The 22567-nt window shown below is 44.9% G+C and overlaps 2 protein-coding genes across 2 annotated transcripts; both read right to left on the reverse strand.

Moving 5' to 3' along the window:
• Positions 1–800: 800 nt before the first annotated feature.
• Positions 801–2318, reverse strand: LOC149361034 (uncharacterized). The gene has a single exon (XM_089569447.1). The coding sequence runs from the start codon at positions 2274–2276 to the stop codon at positions 801–803; it is 1476 nt and encodes a 491-aa protein (XP_089425573.1). The 5' UTR covers positions 2277–2318.
• Positions 2319–15363: 13045 nt separating this feature from the next.
• Positions 15364–22308, reverse strand: LOC149361035 (uncharacterized). Its single transcript, XM_089567979.1, has 3 exons — positions 22269–22308; positions 21553–22033; positions 15364–15487 (listed from the first exon to the last, which is right to left on the reverse strand). Exons 1-3 carry the CDS (start codon positions 22297–22299, stop codon positions 15364–15366), a joined length of 636 nt encoding a protein of 211 aa, XP_089424105.1. The 5' UTR covers positions 22300–22308.
• Between the last annotated feature and the right edge of the window lie 259 nt (positions 22309–22567).

A 22567-nucleotide genomic window follows, 5' to 3' on the forward strand; every position in this document is an offset into this window, starting at 1 on the left:
TTACTTTTCGCTCCCCACAAGGAACACAAGACTTTTCGATTGCGGATGTAGAGAGTGCAAACAAAAGCTCTAGCTTTGGCAGTGTTGCAGAAGATGTATGAAACGGAGTATATAGGTGCGAGGTCTATCAATTTACATTCTCCTATTACATAATTCTTTGGAATCATGTCAATTGCGCATCACTTCAAGTAGTTATGCTGCACACCTGATATTCACATCAATTCATTTTAATGCAGCTTCGTGTGCTCAATACTATAATATCTGCATTCTGTTTTAGACTGTCTGTTTTAGACTGTCAAATAGTAAACAACTTTGATGGGAACGGGAGGGTCATTGGAGGCGCAGCTGCGGCCCTGCCAGCATCATTTGGATGGCCCTGAAAAGGGCCGTTATCTTCAAAGCTGACGCTTTCCACAGGTGAGGTTGTAGGAGATGATGCACTTGACACCAATGGCTGCAGTGTTGTGCAGCTGAACACAAAGCTGTAGGTCCATTCTCTGCTTATTTCAATGGAAGCAGAATAGATGGAGATATACCAGGTTGCTCCCTCTTCATACAGGCACATATTTCTTCATGCTGAAATAGCAATCTGATCTGTCACAGTGGCTCAGGTGGCCAAGGCCATGAGTTCAATCCTGGTTGCTTTTTGATGGAGGTGAAAAGCAAGGCGACCATCTACTGTGCGATGTCAGTGCACATTAAAGATCCCCAGGAGGTCGAAATTTCTGAAGCCTTGCAGCGACGTCCCTCTTAGCCCGAGTTGCTTTCCAATGTTAAACCAAACCAACAGCACTCAGATTTCACTCACAGTGGAGTAGAGGAAAAATAAAGTGCCCTCGCTTGTAATTAAGCTTCAGGCATCGAACTTGGTCTTTCATATTTGAGAGAGACCACATCTTAGCTTCTTCCCCAAGACCACTGTAACGCCTTGTATTGAGCCTTGAGCTCTCGATTGGTGTCTTAAAGAAATCTCTGCCATTTGGCAAGATGCCAGCCTTGACACTTTCTTTGTACACAGCAACAATGACAACAGCAGAGTTGTCTACTAAAAAGCAGTCTCCCACTTTCACGTGTTGCTCAACTCTTGCACTGATCATTGTACACTGCCTTGCTTCCGACATCCTGCGGCTCAGCTGTGCTAGTGGCTTGTTGGTAGTGCGGAGCATTTTTTTTACCTTTCCCAAATAGCTTTCGAAGGGAAATGCGCTGAATTGATCAACAGGGCCATGGTCTAGGCACTGCTCCGCCAGGTGCACCAAGCTGTGAACGTTGTACACGAGCTGTTCTGCACCATACAACCTGCCAAACTCCTGAAAAAAATACCTGAGCAGGTCCCGGGCAAAACTGTTCCAAGCTACATGGTGCTCAGGGGAGGCAAGTATTCTTAAAACCACGTGGAGCTGAAGAAAATGCTTATACTGTTCTTCAGTCAGGAGAGACTTGAGAACTACAGGCCCCAGATACAATAAAAACGTCCGAAACTCGGTTGCTTTCCAACGGTCCAGTTCCTCAGTTCCTCTGGGTTTTCGCTGGAAACAACTGGGAAAAGCTGTGGCCGCTTCTCGCAGCCTGTTGTTGAGCTGGCCCCGTTCCTGTCTGCTAAGTCGAGCAGCATGGCCCGGGGAGACCCAATTTCGCAGTAGCCGCCGCATCACTCCCAGGCAGACCAGGTGCATGTATTCGGTGGGAAAGCATGCCACCATGTCAATATCTAAGTTAGGGAATGGTGAAACACCAGTGTGGTGCCGCTGATCTTCCTGACAGCGAAATGATTGATCACTTCGTTGAGGTGCGTGGAGGTCTGGAAATGTGAGTCTGTTCTCCACATAGCGGCCCTTTTGGCTGCACCTTTCACAAGCATGATAGCCTGCACGCCCCGTTATTGCTTTCACGAAACTTCTTGCCGGGGCATCGCAGATCACAGCAGTCAGTGGGACAGCAACGCAAGTTCCTTTCAATACCAAACCGTTACTGCTGAGGCTGTGTACTTTTTTTAAAAAGGAGGAAAGAAATTCCTGGAGGCACGGTGGCTTCCCTGTGCCGCAGTACACGCTCACCATAAATGGTGCCGAATTTTTGAGGTTCGTAACTCGGCAAAGTATTGGCCACAAACCAGTTTGACTACTCTTATGCAAAGGCAGGCCATCAATGTTGGCTTGCAGCCTAATGTTCTCGGGCACAGGCCCTTGCCCGACTGCTTGCTGAATGCCTTCAGCAAGGCCGAAATGAGCAAAAGTGCCGTTGTGCTCAAGTAGCGCTTTTCGCTGTGTCCGCATTACTGTCCTCGCGTCTTTTGGTAGCTCCTCAATCCCACGACGACGACAGAAGTCAAGCATATCATTGAGCCAAGCATGCGTCATGTTGTGCTTGCTAGCTATGAGCGCCAACTCCTCAGTCGCCGAGAGACTGAGTAAAATGCTCACGAGGCTCACCCACGTTCTGAGCCACTGTGGGTGACACATTCTCATCATCTGATTCTTCTGAGCTTGTGGCATTACTTGAACGGTCTGAAACTGCAACATGACTCGAATGATCTGAGGCTGCAGCATCACTTAACCTGCTGCCTGTGCACGATGAGCTGCTCCCTGGTGACGCACGATCAGACTCGTGCAGAAACGGTAACGGCGGGTCAGCTGGTGGCGATGGAACAACTCGCCCGCTTCCACTGGAGCACGCGTCTTCAGCGCACACTTCGCTTCTGCATCGCGTGGTTGCTTCAGACGGTAGCAAGAGTTGGGGGGTGCGTACGTCGACTGATGTTTCGGTGTGCGATCGTTTCCTGCCGCCTTGATCCAAGCTTGAAGACGTAGATGCGACCGGCCGTTGTGAAATACCGAGATCTTGCAAGATCTCACGGTATTCTTTTTCAACGATACGGTACTTGCGTTGCTTTGCATTCATGGCGAAATGCAGAAGCTTTGCGGTGAAAGACGAGGACCGCAACAGCTGCACAAAGGGACAGCAGACAGGCAGTACGACCAACACCTCCGCACCACAAACGAAAAACGGCGAGCACTCGCGGCATGACTCGCGGGCAGGGTTGCCGTTGGGAACATTTTAAAAGGAGCCAAAACTTGAGCTGAAAGTAGTCAAAAGTAGCCATGCCATTCCATCTTAGCTTTATACGCTGTCGCGTAAAATAAGATGTTTAGCTCATTAATCAATTGAAGTGTAACAAAATTAATAAAAATTATTCTTGGCGGTGTTGTCAAAACTAAGCTTAAAAGAAATTTTCCGAAACTAAACGTGTATTTATCCACCGCTTTACGCATAAACGTAGGCATCCGCTCTCGCTCCCACGTGCGTTCCAAGCCAATCCCAATCCATAGCTTGTGGTCATTTCGTTTGGAAGCATGGATAGCATGGAGGAAAAAAAAACTTTTTTTTTTCCTCCATGTTTGGAAGTACAAAGCCGGTCGTGGGACGTTTTCTGGTCCCTTCTACCCTTCTAGCCGCCATAGACGTTTGGCAGCAAAGCGCGCGCTTGTGAATTTTTATTTCTTCAAGCTTTTTCAAGTTTGGTGGCGGCACGCGTGAGTCACCGAAGGGAACCAGAAGGCACTGCTTGCGTAAGTATACATTGTGTCATTTTTTCCCTTTCATGTTAGTTGTCAGCTAATATTTACTTGTGAATTTGTCATGAGTGAGGACAATGAGCACGCCTCGTGTGTCGCCCCTTTATCTAACTTGTCTGTAGGCATCTGTTAGCGGTTGTCTTTTGATTAACTCAGCGGCGCAATGCAAGGTGTAACTGCTTGTAAGGGTTGGGGTAATATGAAGTAACACACACGTACACGAAGGGAAGCGCTTTTAAATGTCGTGTGTGTTTGTGTGTTCCTTCATCAGGGTGAACGCACTATCCCGGCAAATCTTGTCACCGAGGGGAACCAGAAGGCACTGCTTGTGTAAGTATACATTCTGTCCTTTTTTCCCTTTCATGTTAGTTGTCAGCTAATATCTACTTGTGAACTTGTCATGAGTGAGGACAATGAGCACGCCTCGTGTGTCGCCCCTTTATCTAACTTGTCTGTAGGCATCTGTCAGCAGTTGTCTTTTGATTAACTCAGCGGCGCATTGCAAGGTGTAACTGCTTGTAAGGGTTGGGGTAATATGAAGTAACACACACGTACACGAAGGGAAGCGCTTTTAAATGTCGTGTGTGTTTGTGTGTTCCTTCATCAGGGTGAACGCACTATCCCGGCAAATCTTGTCACCGAGAGGGGAACCAGAAGGCACTGCTTGCGTAAGTATACATTCTGTCCTTTTTTCCTTTTCATGTTAGTTGTCAGCTAATATTTACTTGTCATGTTGATAGGCACCGCTTAGGCAGCTGTCAAAAAGAGGAGCAGAATGAACTGTTAGCTATTGCACTTGTAAGCTGATGAACTACTTCTGAAACTCATTAGTGCCTTGTTTTTGAAGACCTGTAGTTCCCAGAATTAGTGCTGCACTCAGTATGCTTAATAAGATTTAGTATGGTAATTTTTTTTTCGCACTATGAAACATTGTTTTGGCACACAAAAAGCACAGACGAGGAAAGAGTACACAATACAAATGCCAGACATCAATTGATGCTTTGCGTTGTGTGCTCTTTCCTCATCCATGTTTGTTGTGCACTGAGACAGTGTTTCATAATGCAAATTCAGAACCAACTCATCCAGCTGTTTACATTTAGTTCAGTTTGAATTGTAAGCCTGTCGCAGTGGCTGAGTGGTCCATGCTGCGGAGCCGAGGGCCCAGGTTACATCCTGTCTGTGGTGAAATGGAGCAGTGCAGAATGCGCTTGTGCTCTGTAATATCAGTGCATGTTAAACAACCCCATGTGGGCTAAATTAATCTGGAGTCTTCTTCTACGTCATTCTTCATAGCTTAAAGCTGTTAAATCTTAATCAGAATCACACTTTTAATTGCAAATAAAACAATGCCTCTGACACATGAGTGTTACACAGGCTTTCAAACTGATGGTCTGTTGGCCTGAGTGCTGCTATACAGGCAGCTGAACGGGCATCAAGTCAGCAAAGCAGCCCAGAACAGCGTTTACATGCAGTAGTGCTGCGCACTCTCAAATGGCAGTGTTGTGGTTAGGTGCTGAGGAATGAAGCCACAGCAGTATTATTAGTGAAATTGGAAAAAAAATCCCGGTGCACTTGAAGGGGCTATGACAGCGTCATTCGGCATATTGGTAAATTGGTTTTTGAGGAAAAGCAGTTTTGCGCTTCTGGGAATAATATGAAAGTCTGATTCTACTCCTGGAAGTATTAGTACGTGGGGCGCTTTATTTTAAAAAAAAATGCGATAGAAATCGTGATCGGGAAGCTGTTCCCAATGAGAGTGGCCACCATAATGAACTGCTCATGTGATGTCACAATAGATGGCAGAGTGTCATCTCAACGCAGGCTACACTGTCAAAGGACATGTCTCCTTCCTTTTGTGCATAAATGAAGTAGTGGTCCTCTCTCATGCGGGAGTGTCATAAACGTGTTACTCTGCTAAAATGATAAACTTAATGTATGTTTTTATTGGCATAGTTAAGGCATGGTTGCACTCGATGGGCTGGGCGGTATAGGCCTTAGCTGATTGATGCACCAATCTTTCACATTATACCGGTGACGATACCAGCGCAACCAGTGATCGCCTAAAGCCTGCTACCGATGAAACCAACCGGCGGATGGTCACTCGATCTGTCTTCGGCAGACCAGAGGCTGAGCCGAAGCTTCGCATTCAATGAGGCAGTGAGCTCAATAGGTGCACTTGTCTGTACCTGAAACAAAACAAGCGGCTATACTTTATATGTTCATACTTCAACACTGATCAGCTATCAGCTTTGTCAGAAATTTCAGCCAACACCGGCCCGCTGGCCCGTTCCCGCAATGAGTATGCCTAGCGAGTCTGCAGGTTTTAGGCCTGCAATTTCACCTATAGTGGAGAGCACATTCACAATTTCTGGCAGTCGCATGTGGCCGTCTAGTATGGTTCCTGCAATACTACCCCCAAATCGACGACAGCTTACATCACAGGACGCATGCACATTGAGCAAGTAGCGACAATGTGACTTTGTCTGGTGATTAATGCTGAAGGCAGCCGGCAGCTGTCGGCGGTGCTTGTGGACAACAAATTTGGAGCCTTTATTTAATGCAAATGGTCACCAAGCATGCTTCTGGATTAAACAATTTAAAATTAAGTACTGGTCATATCGAATAAAGCATGCACATGTAATTAGCGGGAAGTGGAGATCCTCTAATATTCCAAAGTTGGAAGTCACATCCCTGACGCTTCTTGCAGCACTGTTACAGTGTGTGAACAAATAAAGCTACAACTGGTGAGAAACAGAAGAGAACATTTTTGGTAATGTGAACTTACCTTGCGTCTCATCCTGTACAAATGAGCAATATACAGCCACTTGTACACTAGCTTTGTAAACAAACACGAAGGGGTGTACATACTTGCAATTTACGAATCGGTGCATTCCTGCAGGAATCTTGACGCACTCATTAATTGTATACACGAGTGATTTGCTTAACAAGCAGTGAGAAAAGCGAGTGGAACCTCGGGAGCCTGTCACTGCCGCACAATCGGCTGTGGGTGAAGTGAAATGGAGACAGCAGTGGCTGTTGGTCAGTGTGGGCAGTGAAGCTTTTGGTTCGCTTCGGGATCTACCGTGGCAGGACTGGGGTGGCAGCGCCGCGTGCTTTCGTGTGCCGGCCGTCATTTCCCATGCTCTGGTAATGGCCACACTGACCATGGTTTTACAATAGGGCTTTACCAGCCGAAAAAAATTAGTGTGTTTGACTAACATGTGCGCACACACATGCAGCTTCTCGAGCATCGGCACAGAAACAGCCTTATTTGGGATCGTAGGAGGTTTTAAATTATTATTTCAGGTAAGTTGCATTGTCTTGAAAGGCACTGCCGTTTTAGGTGATTTGCTGTCGCAGTTTGTAGTGCTCTGGCAATACTAATACCGCTGGTGTTTCAGTCTTCTGCAATGCCGAGTATGAAAGTAATGCACTTTAAACCAGACTGACACAATTTTTAAATCATTGTAGAAGCTAAAGTTTGGTACTTGCATTAAAATTTGGGAGGGTAATCATTGTTCACGTTTTCCTACTGTGAACATATCATGCATGAGAGCATGCTTTGGTGCCGCTCGAAACAATGCTAGCAACCTTGTACAATGCTCGAGGGCCCTTGAAATCTCGCTAAAGAGTTCCGCACTGCTTTGGCTCGATAGACTGTATACTCAATGCCCATTAAAACTGCCTTTGTAGCAGCGCTCAGCGTGAGGTGATAGACTATCAGTCTGAGAGCCTTCGAAATGCCCGTCTGACAGGGATGTAAGATGCCTGTGTCATTGCCACACTGCACCTTGGCCTTATATATGCTGTTTGCTACCTGGAAATTACAAATGCCAGAAAGCAAGCATATTTAAACTACGTGCATAATGGCGTGACTTGCAGTGTGACCTGGTTGTCCTGGAATGTGCCAAATAATTGGTTGGAATACAAAACACAGTGAACTGCGATATAAAATGAGCTGGAGCATTTCCTTGTCTATCCTAACAATCGGGCTGCTCTAAGATGTTGATCCTGAACTACCAGCACGATACACTCACAGTATTTTCCTGTGTGTGTGTAGTGTGGTGTCAGTGGATCCCAGCAATGTGAGAAATGTTGCTTTATTTCATATGAAGTAGAATTTTCATGTAGATTGCTCAAGAGTTTGGTTTTTGATTTGTAATCTTTGCAGGATCCTACAAGAGCGCCGAAAAAAAGGTTCGGCGCTACGAATTCACTTCGGCCCTAGAAAGCTCGGCAGTTTCTGGTAATTAAAATTCTCATATTTCTTTATTAATGAGAAATTATTTTGCATACTCAACAAGACGTTCATGTGCAATTCTTTTTTAGGAAATGAGGGCCACAATGATGTACAGCTGCCGTCACCGCGTAAGACATGCATTCTCATTTGTTAAGCCGCGAATTCTCATTTGTTAAGCCGCCGCGGTGGCTCAGTGGTTACGGCGCTCGGCTGCTGACCCGAAAGACGCGGGTTCGATCCCGACCGCGGCGGTCGAATTTTGATGGAGGCGAAATTCTAGAGGCCCGTGTACTGTGTGATGTCAGTGCACGTTGAAGAACTCCAGGTCGTCGAAATTTCGGGAGCCCTTCACTACGGCGTCCCTCGCAGCCTGAGTCGCCTTTGGATGTTAACCACCTTAAAACTAAAACACCATTTCTCATTTCTATTTAATGTAAGGTCGACATTGTGTTAGTTTTGATTGGGGATTTATGGTAGTATGCTTGCAAAATCTGGGAAAAAGCTCCACCGTAGCTAATTGCACTTGCAGAGAAATAGAACGTGCTCAGACTTGGCATCAGCTTTTTACATTTGCCATGCTCTCAGATCAGCAGTGAATCTGCCAGTAACCATTTCGCGGCAAACTCTCTTACCCACGTTAACAGTACTGCGAACAGGTTTCTATTCACGTGACATATATTCCGCTCTCTGTTTTTGGTTTCGCCATGACAGTTTCTTTTGTGTCCTAAATGTACCAATGCACCATGCTGGTGCATGAGAAATGTAATTATTGAAGTACTATAGACACATATTTAAAAAATTGAAAACTGATTTTTCAGGAAAGAAATTGGTGCAGTAATTCTCTCGCATTTCGGTGGACATTCATAAGAGAAGGGATAAAGGAGGGAGTGTGAGAAGAAAGGAATAAAGAGGTGCCGTAGCGCCCTGGGGTAATTTCAGCCGACTGGGGATCTTTAACATGTACTGACATCGCACAGCACACGGGCGCCTTTTGCATTTCGCCTCCATCGAAACGCGCCGCCGCAGTCGGATCACAATGTTCTTTTCTGTGTCATAGGTATCTGCATGATGTGACATTGTTTGTCACGTCAACTACTTGTCATGGAGGTGTCGGTTTTGATGGGTTTTGAATTATGAAGTCTTTGTACAGCCTGTGATTGAAACCAAATTAAAATATCTTTTCGGCCAAAGGAAGTGTTACTATTGCCTGGGGGGCATCTCTATATAACCAGGAATTTGTTTCTGAACTTCGTAATTTTGTGTCTATTGTGTTTTAAAAAGATCACCTGTATGCAAAACAGCCTGGCCATGCAACTGTTCTGTCCCTTCTCGAAAAATATCCTGAAGTAGCATTTCTGCATTCAATTAGGATAGAAATGTGACATTGTGGTTGTACACAGTAGAGTGTTCGGTACTTCCTGGATTGCCATTAATGACGCATGTTCATCTTCAGCCCCACCGAATCACGCTGGGGAGAGCGTGCGCGAAAATAGCGCACCACCCAGTGAGCTGGAGGAGTCGACAGCTGGGACTGTTGATGGTGAGATTTTCACTTTGTTTACTTTTGTGCAAAAGGAGAAATGCAAGCCAAACATGGGGACACAGTGAGAGGAGAGGACAAATGCTGCTTGTCCCGTCTTTTCACTGTGTTCCTTTCTTTTAATTACACTCCTATTTTGTCTAGTATCAAGTGACACGACAAGATATAGAAGCTAGATCTGCTTTGCCTTAAAGAAAAACAGAGCAAATTTTAAATTTCTCATTGTACCTGCTGTTGCCGAGCAGCAGTCAACAGGCCCAGAAAGATCTAGAGAATATACTTATTCAGGAAGATATTTGCACGGTGTTCTCCTCAGTGGCTCTTGCATGGTGCTAGGAGCACATTTCTAGTTTCAAACTATGTGCTTTGAAAGGGGTCACTCTGAAAATCATCACATGTATTTCTCAAAAACGATTGTATTGAACTGAAGTGGTACTGAAATTTACAACCTAGTACTTCCATTGCTTTCTCCTCTTGTGATTCATAGTGGACTGGTTGCTGTGTGCCCTTCCCAAGAGCTGTATGTTGTGCTTTTGTTTGGTTAATTTGGATCCTGGCATTTCTGTTGCCTCTCTCTGCCTACATCACCACCAGGAAGCCACTCCTACAAATTGCACTCTACACAGTAGTCCCATGTTCTGTGCATTTGTTTCCTTACCAGCATAATTTGGTCGCTTCCAGAGGCACACAGGTCAGCAAGGCCCATATTGTAATTTTTCATTGTCATTCAAAGTATTTTAAAAGTTTATTGGTTGGAAGTGAATGCAGTGCCTTGGATGCAGCGAAATGTGCTGAAAAAAATTAATTGCGATATCACAAAGCTCCCATAAAGGGTGCTGAAGGAGATAAGCAGCCAATAATAGTGGCATGCTCTGAAGGAGGACCTCTTGCTTAGGAAAGAACTGAACAGCCTAACTGCCTTGTGGAGCACATCAGCTGGCTCCTAGTCTTGTCTTGCCTGCAGCAAAATGGATGCGTGGTAAGAGATAAATGTGACCTTGTTTTATTTCTCAATGGTTTGGCACCTCCTGCGCCTAGCAAGAAACGTTTGGTCCACCTCTTTGTTGCATTTCGGTTGTCAGCCATGGGCAATAATTCCATAAGGGCTATCTTTGTTGCAGTTTTAATGCAGTGATCCCTGCCGGCACTTGCAGTTAGAACAGATGTCTACCTCCAGCATTTTGGCCAATGTGGGTGTTGCCGTGAGCAATACTTTCCAAATGGTGCAATGATATACTAAGGGCACAGGCCTGCTCTGCTTTCTCGCTTCTATTAGCACACGCTTCTCATGACACTGGAAGAATCCATTTGCGACTAACTGCTGCCATCTCTGCCGTGGTGCAATAGCAGTGGAAATGCCTAGGAAGCAATGTAAAAATTGGCGAAGCTCATAGACTGAGAAGTCCTTTACACAACAAGGCTGCAGGTTCTGTGCTAGCTATCACACATAGAGCAGCTCCATTTCACCTAGGTGTTTGTCAGTGCATGGTGACATTTATGGCATTTAAATTAGGCTAGCAAGGAATAGAACATGAATTACAAGTGCCTGGGAGGATGAAAATTGGTGGAAGTTTAGGAGCGTAGTACAGAGTGTGTTGCTGCCTACTGTTAGGCTCATATTGTTCTTTATTGTACCTCAGTGCGCAAATGATATTATTGCGCCCCGGTTAACCCTGCTCTCACTGAAATTGTTGATTGCTTCAGTTGCAGCTACATTGCTGCGAATCATGCCCCTGGCGCTGGAGGTCCGACAGCAGCAGTGTGACATAATGCAGTGGCTACAAAGGCTGGAGGATCACGTGCTGCTGCGGTCGGACCGGCAGCTGGAGCAAAGGACTCGGCCAGTGTCCCCCTCGCCACCGCCTCCCACCCTTGCACTGCCCGCATTCTCCCCCGAGGACTTGGACAATGCGGAAGCTGCCGTCCAGGACGACAGCGTGGCTGCTGGACTGGTGATTTAATGTTTCTGATAATTCGTGTCTGGAAAAAATGAATGCCTACTAACGAATTGCATGCATAATGTAATTCCGAGGTTTGTGAAAAAATCTTGAGCTCCAAGAGTATTTGCATGCCGTGCTCTGTGAATAACATGCTCTTCATAGATATAATTCCTACTGTTGTGCTGGAGTGTGCTGTCACAGTGTGTTTTGTTAATGTAAATGTCTTGTTCATGAAAGTTGCTTGCTGATATACACACTGGCTGTTTCAGTGAACATTTTCAGGAATTCCTAAGAATAGGGAGTTCAAAATAGAAGAAATATTTGCAGGTACACACGCACAGTTATAGCAGACACTGTACTGCAAACTTTTTCTAATTGTACAATTAACTGAAACCCATTTATTAACTTTTTAATTGACGCAGTTCAGTGGTTAGTGCCAGTGGGGAGTACGAAGCAATGAACGTAGTCATATCTTTTTTTTTAAATAAAGAAAAGCATTTTTTGTAGAAATTCAGAAATTGAGACATTTTTTCCACACGAAACCGAAAATTAGCACAAGAGGCGCACATGAAGTTCAGTGAAGATGGCGACGTCTGCTGATGGCGTGCTGCAGGGCCTACGGTACCAAACTTTAACTGTGTGCTCTACTTTGGTGTGTTGTGCACCTTATTTCGCTCCATTGCTCCAAAATATAACCCTGCACTTGGCAATGACTATCCTTTTCTTTACACCAAGATGTGGTGTGAAACCATGTATATGAGATGGCACAATACCGCTTGCAGTGCGAACTGGGCACCGTAGCCAGTGCAGCGCGTCATCTGCGCTCAATTTCAATTTTGCTTGGAAAAACTAGAATTTCTCAGGTTGCAGGGCTTTTGGAAATCAGTTTTTTGTTTCAAAGGCTGACATTCCATTGCCTTGTATGTCACTTCGAACTCCCCTTTGGCAGTAACCCTTCAACTTTGTTAATTAAAAAGTTAATAAGCGAGTTTTTAATTACCTGTATAATTAGGATGCAGTAAATTATGTCCACCACTGCTGAGAGATCGTTCCTCCAAAAAAAATTGTTTTCCCATATCGAACTTGCGCTTCTTTAGGAATTTTTGAGAGTGTTCACCGGAACGCCCTGTCGATTCCTTGTGTGGTGAGATTTACTGTTGGAAGCAAAAGTGGTACGCAATGCCCAGCCGGTGGCAGAGCTTGCAAAAACTGCATCACGTGTCGAGACAGCTGTTAGGGGACTCTCTTTATCTGCTCTTTGGCTCCTATCAATTTGTTGGGCTCAGTAGCAGTGCTGAACATGTGGCGCTCGCAATATTGCTTACGGCAAGTGCCAGTTGTCACGTCATGTTTCAGCCACGCAGTGCAAAGAAAATGCCACCTGCGAGACTGCTGTCGCATCTGAGCGTTTAGGCGAGAAGGAGCGCTAAACAGCAAACCAAGCTACTGATGCTGGTTCTGTGCAAAGCATTGCACCTGTCACATCTTGTAGTAGCTTGGTATTTGGCGGTGCAGTCACAGGCTTTTTTGGGGCAGTTGCTCTCAGATGGTGTCACTCAATGTCATTCGATGTAGTTTTCCAGAGCTCTGCCGGTGGCCGGTCGTTGCATAACAGACTTGGTTCCAACAAATTTTTTTTCTCAGTCAAATATTTCTGTGATTACATTATTGTTTTACATCGATCAACAGCAAAAAAAAAATCCCCTATGCTTTTGTTGCCTGTGGCTGCCTTTCTTCGTATGTGTCTCATAACGAGCCCCTCATTTTCCTTACATTTGTCATTTATTGTTGTGCTGTTTTAATTTAGTTCAGCAGTGGACTTTGTAGCTAACATTAGAGATGTTGTAAGGTCTGTTTTACAGGAAGCTGAGCTTTCGGTTAATATACTGTTGCATGAACTGCTGTGAACACAGCTTGAAGTTGGTCCTCTCTCAGCGCGTCTTTAATTTGGGCTAGGTTTCCCAAATAATGGGGAAGCTTTAACCCACCTCTTCCCTGTCTTTTGCTCACATTATGCACATTTCATTACTTAATCTGCTGTCAAAAACAAGCAACATTGTTTAATTAAATGTGGTTGCTAAGCACGCAGCTTTACTCAGGTACTTCGGGATTTAAATAAGCGCCCTTTGTATAGCATTAATTAGACTGCTCAATTTCAGGGTAGTGAGCCCCGCCATGGTGGCTCAGTGGTTAGGGCACTCGACTGCTGAACCCAAAGACTAAGGTTCAAACCCAGCCGTGATGGCCAGTTTTCCATGGAGGCAAAAAGCAAGGCTCCCATGCGCAGTGTGATTTCAGTGGCACATGTTAAAGACCCCACGTGGTCGAAACTTCCGGAGCCCTCCGCTATGGTGTCCCTCATCATAGTCTGAGTCACTTTGGAACTTTAAGTTCTACAAACCAAATCAATTTTAGCGTAATGGCTGTGCAGAGAAAACACATCCAGCACATATATCTGCAAAAAGCATTATAATTATAATAAAATAATGTCCAAGATGCAAAGCATAATGGGAAGGAGTTGGCCACCTTTGCTTAATCGCTAAAGTTTCCCTGCTCTTAGTAAACTGGGAAAAAAAAATATCCATATTGGTGGTGGTGCTTTGGGCTGTTGACAGGTTTATCTGCGCATGGGCTGTTGACAGGTAGTCGCACAATTGTCTTAGCTATTCGATTCTGCTAAACTAAATGAAATTATAATTGATGTTTGTGCCTAATAGCTTGTGCACCTGTGGTGTTTCTTTTCAGCGAAAGCAGCTGGTCCGCCTGGGGGGCAAGGGCCTGAGGGAGGTGGGGTCAAACATAATGACCGCCATCATGGGGGTGGCTGTGCAAATGATATACAGCCTCCATGGCCGCAAGGGCAAGCGGTCATTTATTGCCCTGAAGTTATGCAAGGTGGCAACAGGTATGTTGTTGCAGTAGCTTTTAACTGAATTTTAAAAGATGAGTGGAAGAACATGCACCAGGTTCTGCTGCGCTTTGTTTTCTTTTCTTCTTTTCATTTGATACTTTACAGTTTTCTTTTTCATTACAGGTGAATATTTTGTTACTGTTTTTATGGGGGTAGTCATCTGCAGTTTTCATCCATGTGCATCTGAAGATATATGAGTCAGCAGATGCCTTTCAAAGAAAGCCCTCCCACCAGTCACATCCATCTCTTGTCATGGATCGTAGTCGTGCCTTGTATCTGCCAGCCATTTGTGCTCCCATATGTTAGTAGTGCAAAGTGGTCGACCGTGATGTCGCAGCAGCTTTATACAGTTGGTTAGAAGAGCTTTCAGGTGGATTTTCTCCTCAAGTTGTATTTGGATACTGTAGTCCTTTCATTTTGGCACGCACTTTGAGTAATAACATGTACTTGTGGCGTTTTCTCTTTTCTCTGTTGCTGAAATAATCTTGATTTCTTTGAGCGAGCAAACCTTTTCTGGTGGCCTAAAATGAACACTTATCTTATGCAGATGCCATCTGTGAGAAGACGGGGGCGGATGTGGTGGAAGCGCAGGGGTTTATTAGGAAGTGGTTGCCAGGGTCGGTGGACCGTGGCGGCGGACGCAAAAGGCGTTTTGCCGAAGCGTTTCTGCAAGTACCGCTGCCGGCCTGGCAACCACTGCGAGCCCCTGTGCTTCAGCCCCCAGCACAGTGCCCTCCCTTCCCCAAGCGGCCCCCACCTCCCAGAATTCCTCCTCCCGCGCGGCCCTGACTGCCTCCCAAGGTACCGCCTCCTGCGCGGCCCTGGCTCCCCCCCAAGGTCCCGCCTCCTGCGCGGCCCTGGCTCCCTCCCAAGGTCGCGCCTCCTGCGCGGCCCTGGCTGCCTCCCAAGGTCCCGCCTCCTGCGCGGCCCTGGCTGCCTCGCAGGACTCGCGCAACCGCGCGTCCCCAGCCACGGTGCCCAATACAGTAGACTTTCATTAACTCTTTCAAACACAGAAGTGGAAGGCTCTCTGCTGGAAGGGTCTCTTTATGGCACACGTACCTTTATCACTGTTTATCGCTCAAAATAACGGCACGCTTTTCGCTTTTTACTTGCAAAATCACTTTTTGTGGTACTCGGCAAAGCAGTTCTTTCCCTTACGGAGGCACAATGGCACATTCCATGTTTGGCACATCCAAATTGTTCTCAATGGCTGTGCCTTCGTGCTGCAGTTTGCGCATCTGCGCTGTGAGCACCTTGTCGGCTGGTGCCTGGATTCCGCTGTACGGATAGCCAACTCCACAAATGGTTTCGACCTCTTTAGTTGAACAACTTGGTTGTTGGATGACTTCTGCTTTGCTTTAGGGTCCATGCGGGCTTCAGCAGTCATGTGTGAGACCAGGCTCCTCCTAAAGTCTTTCAATGACATCTTTTCCGACCCATCGTGTTCGCGAAAAATTATGTGTGCGTTCACTACACAACAGTCAAGAAGGTGAAAAAAGATCCTGTGCCACCACTTGCGTGATTTGCGATCCAGTGCATATTGGCCTTTCATTTGGTCGAATTTGTCCACAAAGTTCATATTCTTGTTGTAATCTTGGAGTGCGCCAGGGCAGCTGACTTTAATGATTGTCCCATCATTCTCTTTCCGATTTACTTCAACTTCTTTACAGGGGTCGTGGAAATTTGACAAGTGAACAGTCCGCTTGTCTTTCGATTTCATGCAGCATAGGTTGTTGTCACTGACTTAATAATGAATTTCTCCCCTTTTGGCAGCAGTTTGGCAGCAGTGCGTGCGGATTTCACAGCGCTCATTCAAGTTCTTTCTCGTACAGGTGCGGAGCGCATACTTTTTTCGGCACGATCCGTTGGATTCTGCGAGGGTACAAGCTGCGCTGGAAAAGGTGTCTGACAAGCTAAGGCGTCGATTGCGGTGAACATCGCTGCGCTGTTATCCTCTGGGATAAGCTGGTGAACATCGACGTTGCCGCGCCTGCGCCGTGCTCTACCAAGCCACAGACTACGCCTACATATCCGGGCCGCTTTCGCGGGCTCCCCTCAGTTTGGCAGCAGTGCGTGCGGATTTCACAACGCTCATTCAAGTTCTTTCTCGTACAGGTGCGGAGCGCATACTTTTTTTCGGCACGATCCGTTGGATTCTGCGAGGGTACAAGCTGCGCTGGAAAAGAAGGTGTCTGACAAGCTAAGGCGTCGATTGCGGTGAACATCGCTGCGCTGTTATCCTCTGGGATAAGCTGGTGAACATCGACGTTGCCGCGCCTGCGCCGTGCTCTACCAAGCCACAGACTACGCCTACATATCCGGGCCGCTTTCGCGGGCTCCCCTCAGTTTGGCAGCAGTGCGTGCGGATTTCACAACGCTCATTCAAGTTTTTTCTCGTACAGGTGAGGACCGTTTTCCTCATTTTTATTACTTTGCTGTTGTTGCGCGCACTGCTGCCAAAGAACAGTCCTTGTGTTTTCAATCAGTTATCTGTCATGTCAAACACGAAGGAGCTTAGTAAGACGCTTGAGGATTTCAAGCGGGAAATTCGTGCTGAACTTCGCTCCTTTAAACAGAGTGTTGAATATTGTAGTGAATCTTGTGACAGTGTCAACGCACTCTCCGCAGAAATAAAGGCTCTACGTGATGAACTGGCCGCAACGCGCAACTGCAACCAAGAACTCGCTGCAGAAAATCAGAAACTGCACATGCGAATCACAGAATTGGAACAATACTCACGGGCCAATAACCTTGAAATTAAGGGTGTGCCTGATAGTGGAGATGTTTTTGACACTGTGCAGAAGATTTGTGAAAAGGTAGGGGAGCCGGTAACCCAGGACGATGTTGACATTTGCCACAGAGTGCCAACGAGCAAGTCTGATGTAAAGAACATTGTCGTACGCTTTGTGCGCCGTGACAAGCGAAATGCTGTTTTGGCTAAAGCCAGGAAGGCACGTATTTCCACTAACGACATTGGTTTCGAAACGGATGCTTCTGTATATGTCAATGAACATCTGACTAGGCAGGTCAAACAGCTTTTGGGAGCCGCAGTCGCACAGAAACGAAAGGTCGGATGGAAATTTGTTTGGACACAGGGCGGAAAAATTTGTGCTAGGAGGACAGATTCATCAGATATGGTACGAATCACCTGCCAAGAAGACTTGAACAAAATGCAATAGTAGGACTTGCAATGCTTTTGCAAGCTAACTTTCGCAATAACAGCGATATGGCTGCCACACCGGAGTGTAAATACTATGAACCTGACAATTTCAACAAAGCATTTAAAGCGCCGTCTCACTACTTCAGGGCATTTCACCTAAATGCTCGTAGTATTAAAAATAAAATGCACGATCTGCGCATGTTCTTCGATGACTTACGGGACAAATTTGATGCTATATTATTCACAGAATCCTGGCTTTCTGTAACTGATAGTCCTCCGACAATACCAGATTATATTTATCACGGCATCGTGCGGCCCGCAAACCGAGGTGGTGGAATTGCTATGTTCATCAAAGCCTCAATTACCTGTGAAGTTGTGAACGAATTAACATGCATTACACCCAGTGTTGAGTGCCTTGTGGTACGGCTGAAAAATATTCTTATAGCAGCTGTCTATAGGCCACCATTAGGATACAAGTCCCAATTTTTTGAATTCATGGAAACTTTACTGTCAAGCCTCCATGCAATGCAAGGAGCCTTCTTAGTTATGGGTGATGTGAACATCAATATGCTCGGCGAAGATTCATCTTCTGAGCACCTGGAAACTATACTTCGAACTTTCGCTTGTTCAAATATAATTTCCTTGCCCACCCGTGTTACCGATACCAGTGCCACACTTCTAGATATCTGCATTACCAATGTACCGCGTGACCAGTGCTTATCAGGTGTGCTTTCCCTTGATATCAGTGACCACCTCCCGGTTTTTACATGTTTGCCGACGGCGATTGCCAAACAGAAAGTCACTTACAACTCTTCTTATCGTGACATAAACTCTGCTACGCTCGAGAAATTTTACGCCGCGATGGAAAATATTCACTGGGATAGTATCTACGCCGAATGCGATCCTAGCCAAGCGTATTGTCTTTTCCTCAGCAAATTTAAGGCCTGCTATGAGAAACACTTTCCCTTGGTGCACAATTCTAACCGAAAAAAGAAAATACGAAAGCCTTGGATTACGACCACCTTGCACAAGAGAATAAAAGTAAAAAACAAAATGTACCACACTTTCCTCCAATCACGTGATACTATTCTACTAAAGCAATTCAAGGCATTTCGCAATAAATTAAATGCCGATTTAAGGAAGGCAAAAATGTACTACTATCAATGTTTATTTGCTGAAATATACAACACCCCAAGAAAGCTATGGCAAGAAATAATAATTTATCCGGTAACCTTAAAGCTAAGTGTCCTCTTAATATTGCAGCTTTTGCTGATGGGAAGGCTGATATAGAGGCGTTAGATGCAATGAATGAGTTCTTTTCTAACGTTGGCGAATACATTCCTCCAAACAGAGACTGTGCTAATTCGTTTTCTGTACTTCGCCCAAGGCTTGGAAATTCAGTTTTATTCTCCCCAGTTACTTCCGAAGAAGTCATCAGCCTCATTGCCAGAATTCGAAAGAATGTCGCCACTGGACTAGATGGCCTGAGCAGTGTCCCTATTAACCATGTAGCACCGATTATAGCCACCCCACTCGCATTTATAATCAATCAAATGATTGCAACTGGTATCTTTCCTTCTGACCTTAAACAAGCGCGTATAACCCCGGTCCACAAAGGTGGAAGTATTAGTGATATATCAAACTGTCGCCCGATATCCGTTTTACCCATTTTCTCTAAGGTTTTTGAAAACGTTATTAATGCTCAACTTACAAATTTTCTTACTAAATACCGTGTTATCAGCGATTCGCAGTACGGCTTCCAGAAAGGAAAATCAGTTGAAATGGCCTTACTACAAATCAAGGATGAAATACTTAAAAACATGGATAACAAACAATCCACTGTAGGCTTATTCATTGACCTGAGGAAAGCATTTGACTGTGTAAACCATAATATATTACTCTCAAAGTTGCAAGATTATGGCATACGTGGCGTCCCCCTTGACCTTATCAAAAGTTATCTTTCAGACAGAAAACAGTGTGTAAAAGTTGGTGACCTCACGTCTTCGATTACAACGGTAAAACATGGTGTACCTCAGGGGTCGATCCTGGGGCCTTTGTTGTTCATCTTGTATATTAATGACATGTGCAATTTGCCTCTTTCACCAAAACTGGTCATGTACGCTGATGACACAAATATTTTTTTCTCCGCACAAACCGTAACCCAATTGAACACTGTCATAAATAGTTATTTGGTCAAACTTGAAGAGTGGTTGCATAAAAACAGATTAACCTTGAACGTTAAAAAGACTAAGTATATTATTTTTAAGCCACATAACAAAGCCTGTGACACTGAGCTAGTCCTAAATTTTCAAGATACAACTTTGCAGCGTGTGACATCAGAAAAATTTTTAGGTGTATGGTTCGAAGAAACCATGTCGTGGAACACGCATGTTAGCAAGCTGGTGATAGAACTAAGCAGAACAGTTGGCTGTCTCTATAAGCTGAGAGAACTACTTCCACTGAGGCTCAAAAAAGCAATATATTTTGCTAACTTCTACTCTCGTCTTTCATATTGCATCTTAGTTTGGGGAGTTACAACCATCCATAATTACAATAAACTGGAGCGACTACAAAAAAAAGTGCTACGAATTCTTGAGAACTTTTATGGAAACCCTAGCCAGCTATCTACTGATCCCTTGTTTACTAAACATAATCTGCTTAAAGCATCTAAGTTATATGACTACAAACTGTCTCTGTATATGCATAAGCATAACCTTCCAAACGATGCACACCGTCCCATGCATGCTTACAGCTTACGTAGGGAAATAAAACGAGTGCCGCGTACACGAACTAATTATGGCCGGTCCACACTTGACTTCCGCATACCATCACTTTATAATAAACTTAAACCCCACATTGATTTTACAGCCCCACTTAGCTCATTTAGATACGAATTAACAAATTTTCTGATGAGTCAATGAATATTACTGCAATCCAAATAAATGACACTGACCAATGAACTGACACCACTACTCGTCCGGCGGAAAACTGATGTTTGTAAGCTGTTTGTGAGTTTCATGTTCATATTCATCTTGATATCTGTTGTGTGTGTAATTCTTTAGGAAATGTAAGCACTGCATTTCCATGTTCATATTCATTTTTATAGTGCTGTGAGGTCCACTGCGTGACGCTGCCTTAACTTTTGTTTGCATCATAATGTGCTAGCATGCATTGGTTTGTTTCTTTTTAAACGTATTGAAATCAAATATATTATATTGAAATATTATTGTATACCTCTTCAGGAAGTGTAAACACTGTATATGCTGTTTGTAAGTTTCATGTTCATATTCATCTTGATATTTGTTGTGTGTGTAATTCTTTAGGAAATGTAAGCACTGCATTTCCATGTTCATATTCATTTTTATAGTGCTGTGAGGTCCACTGCATGATGCTGCCTGTAGGCCCCCATGGCCCAGTCAAGCTGTCTGAGACAGCTTTTTGCCTGGGGGACCCCCAACTTGTAGGTTGGAAATAAAGTGGATTTGGATTGATTTGTCAGGCGTTAGCTTTGGCAGGTGCTTCCTGTTAGCATTCACGGTGCCACAAGCGTATATCCCGGCTTCTGCAAGATCATTCAGCAGGTTGCAACTAGTAAAATAGTTATCGAAAATAGTTATCGTGATGTCGTTATAAAACCACCTTTCTTTCTGAAATAAACCATTGTTGGAAGTTAGCGCCGTGTGTTGTCCGTCCTTCTGTGTCCTCGTCTCTTTGCGCTACGTTTTTCACCTTGCAGAAAAATACGCGGTGCTGCTTCCCAGCCAAGTCTTCACACAGCGACTTCACAACACGCGCACCTAGCTCTTTCTGGACACCGTCGTTAGACCTGCCAGTGTAAATCTCAAATTTGAGAGTGTAGCCATTGCTGGCGCATAGCATCCAAACTTTGTAGCCGCGTTTTATTGGTTTCTTCGGCATGTACTGTTTCAAAGAACTTCTTCCTTTGAATTTTATCATTGATTCATCAATGGCCAAGCACTCTGTGGGCTGGTAGTGCTTAGCGAAAGTTCTTGAAAGTTCTGACAAAAGTGGGCGTACTTTGTACAACTTGTCAAAGTTGGTATTGCCTCTGTCCGGTTGCAGCGCGTTATCATTTAGGTGGAGGTGGGAAAGGAGCCAGCCGAATAGATTCACTGTCATGACTTTGGAAATGAACGGGTCATTCATGTCAGGTGCACTGCACCAATAATCGCGGTAGCTCGGACTCCTTTTGAGCCCCATCAACAAATTGAGACCGAGGAATGCTCGCATTTCCTTGTTCGTCGTAGGAGTGTAAGGCTTGCTTTCTTGTTGTGCATATAGATTTGTTTGAAACACAACATCTTCAGTCCAGTCAGGCGTCCACAACAGGTCGAAAATACTAAATGGGGTGACATTGTTGATAGTGAGAATATCATCCGGCAGTCCACTATCAGATGAAAATAACACAGGGGGAGACATTCGATATTTAGTACTCCACACAGGAACCTTGTGAGTTGTCACTGGAGCTTCTTCCATTTCCGTATCAGATGCATCGCTATCGCTTTGGATGTCGTTTAGCGTTGCACCTTCATTATCTGGGACGTCATCTCTGATATCTGCTTCCGCGTCATAGTCGCTTTCGCTCGAGGTGTCGCCTCCAGTGAAGCTGTCATCCTCGGATGGAATATCCTCATATTGAACACCTGAAAGGCAGGTTTGAAAGCGAAATTTACATTCATGTTGAATTTGGTTGATAAAATTTAGTGTCCTACCTATAACGCCATTCATGCATGGTGGTCAGCTACGCTGACCACCGAAAATAAACATTGCCACATGACACCTATCTGCTGCAAAGACTATTTTTGCCTCGCAAGAACAAACATATGCTCATGCACTACATATTGCGCTAAAAAAAAAGTTCTATATAAAGTACCTTACCTTTACGCTTGTAAAACATTTTGGGGTCCATCGCGGGAATTGATATGGCGGGTACAAAGGCGCGTTTTTCACAACACTACATTCCTCACAGACAACTCCCGCCATCTGGTGGGTGTCAGAGAACACTAAAGAAAAAAAGCCAACATATAATTTTTGCAATGAACACCAGGTGGCTGTGCAAAAAAAAAATTCAGGCATGGAGGTCAGCGTTGCTGACCACCATTTAAAGAGTTAATTCGAACTCGAAGGGACCCCAGGACACAATTAAAACAGCAGAGGTGAAAGATCCAGAACAAGTT

This window comes from Amblyomma mixtum, chromosome 2 (genome assembly GCF_055824585.1).
Source record: "Amblyomma mixtum isolate Tamu chromosome 2, ASM5582458v1, whole genome shotgun sequence".
Classification (NCBI taxonomy): Eukaryota; Metazoa; Arthropoda; class Arachnida; order Ixodida; family Ixodidae; genus Amblyomma; species Amblyomma mixtum.

Coding starts and splice junctions, on each gene's coding strand:
- LOC149361034 (XM_089569447.1), bottom strand. CDS start 2,276: ATGCGGACACAGCGAAAAGCGCTACTTGAGCACAACGGCACTTTTGCT.
- LOC149361035 (XM_089567979.1), bottom strand. CDS start 22,299: ATGGACCCCAAAATGTTTTACAAGCGTAAAG. Junction 22,034..22,268: donor AATGTTTTACAAGCGTAAAG/GTAAGGTACTTT, acceptor CCTGCCTTTCAG/GTGTTCAATATGAGGATATT. Junction 15,488..21,552: donor CCGAGCTACCGCGATTATTG/GTGCAGTGCACC, acceptor CTATCCGTACAG/CGGAATCCAGGCACCAGCCG.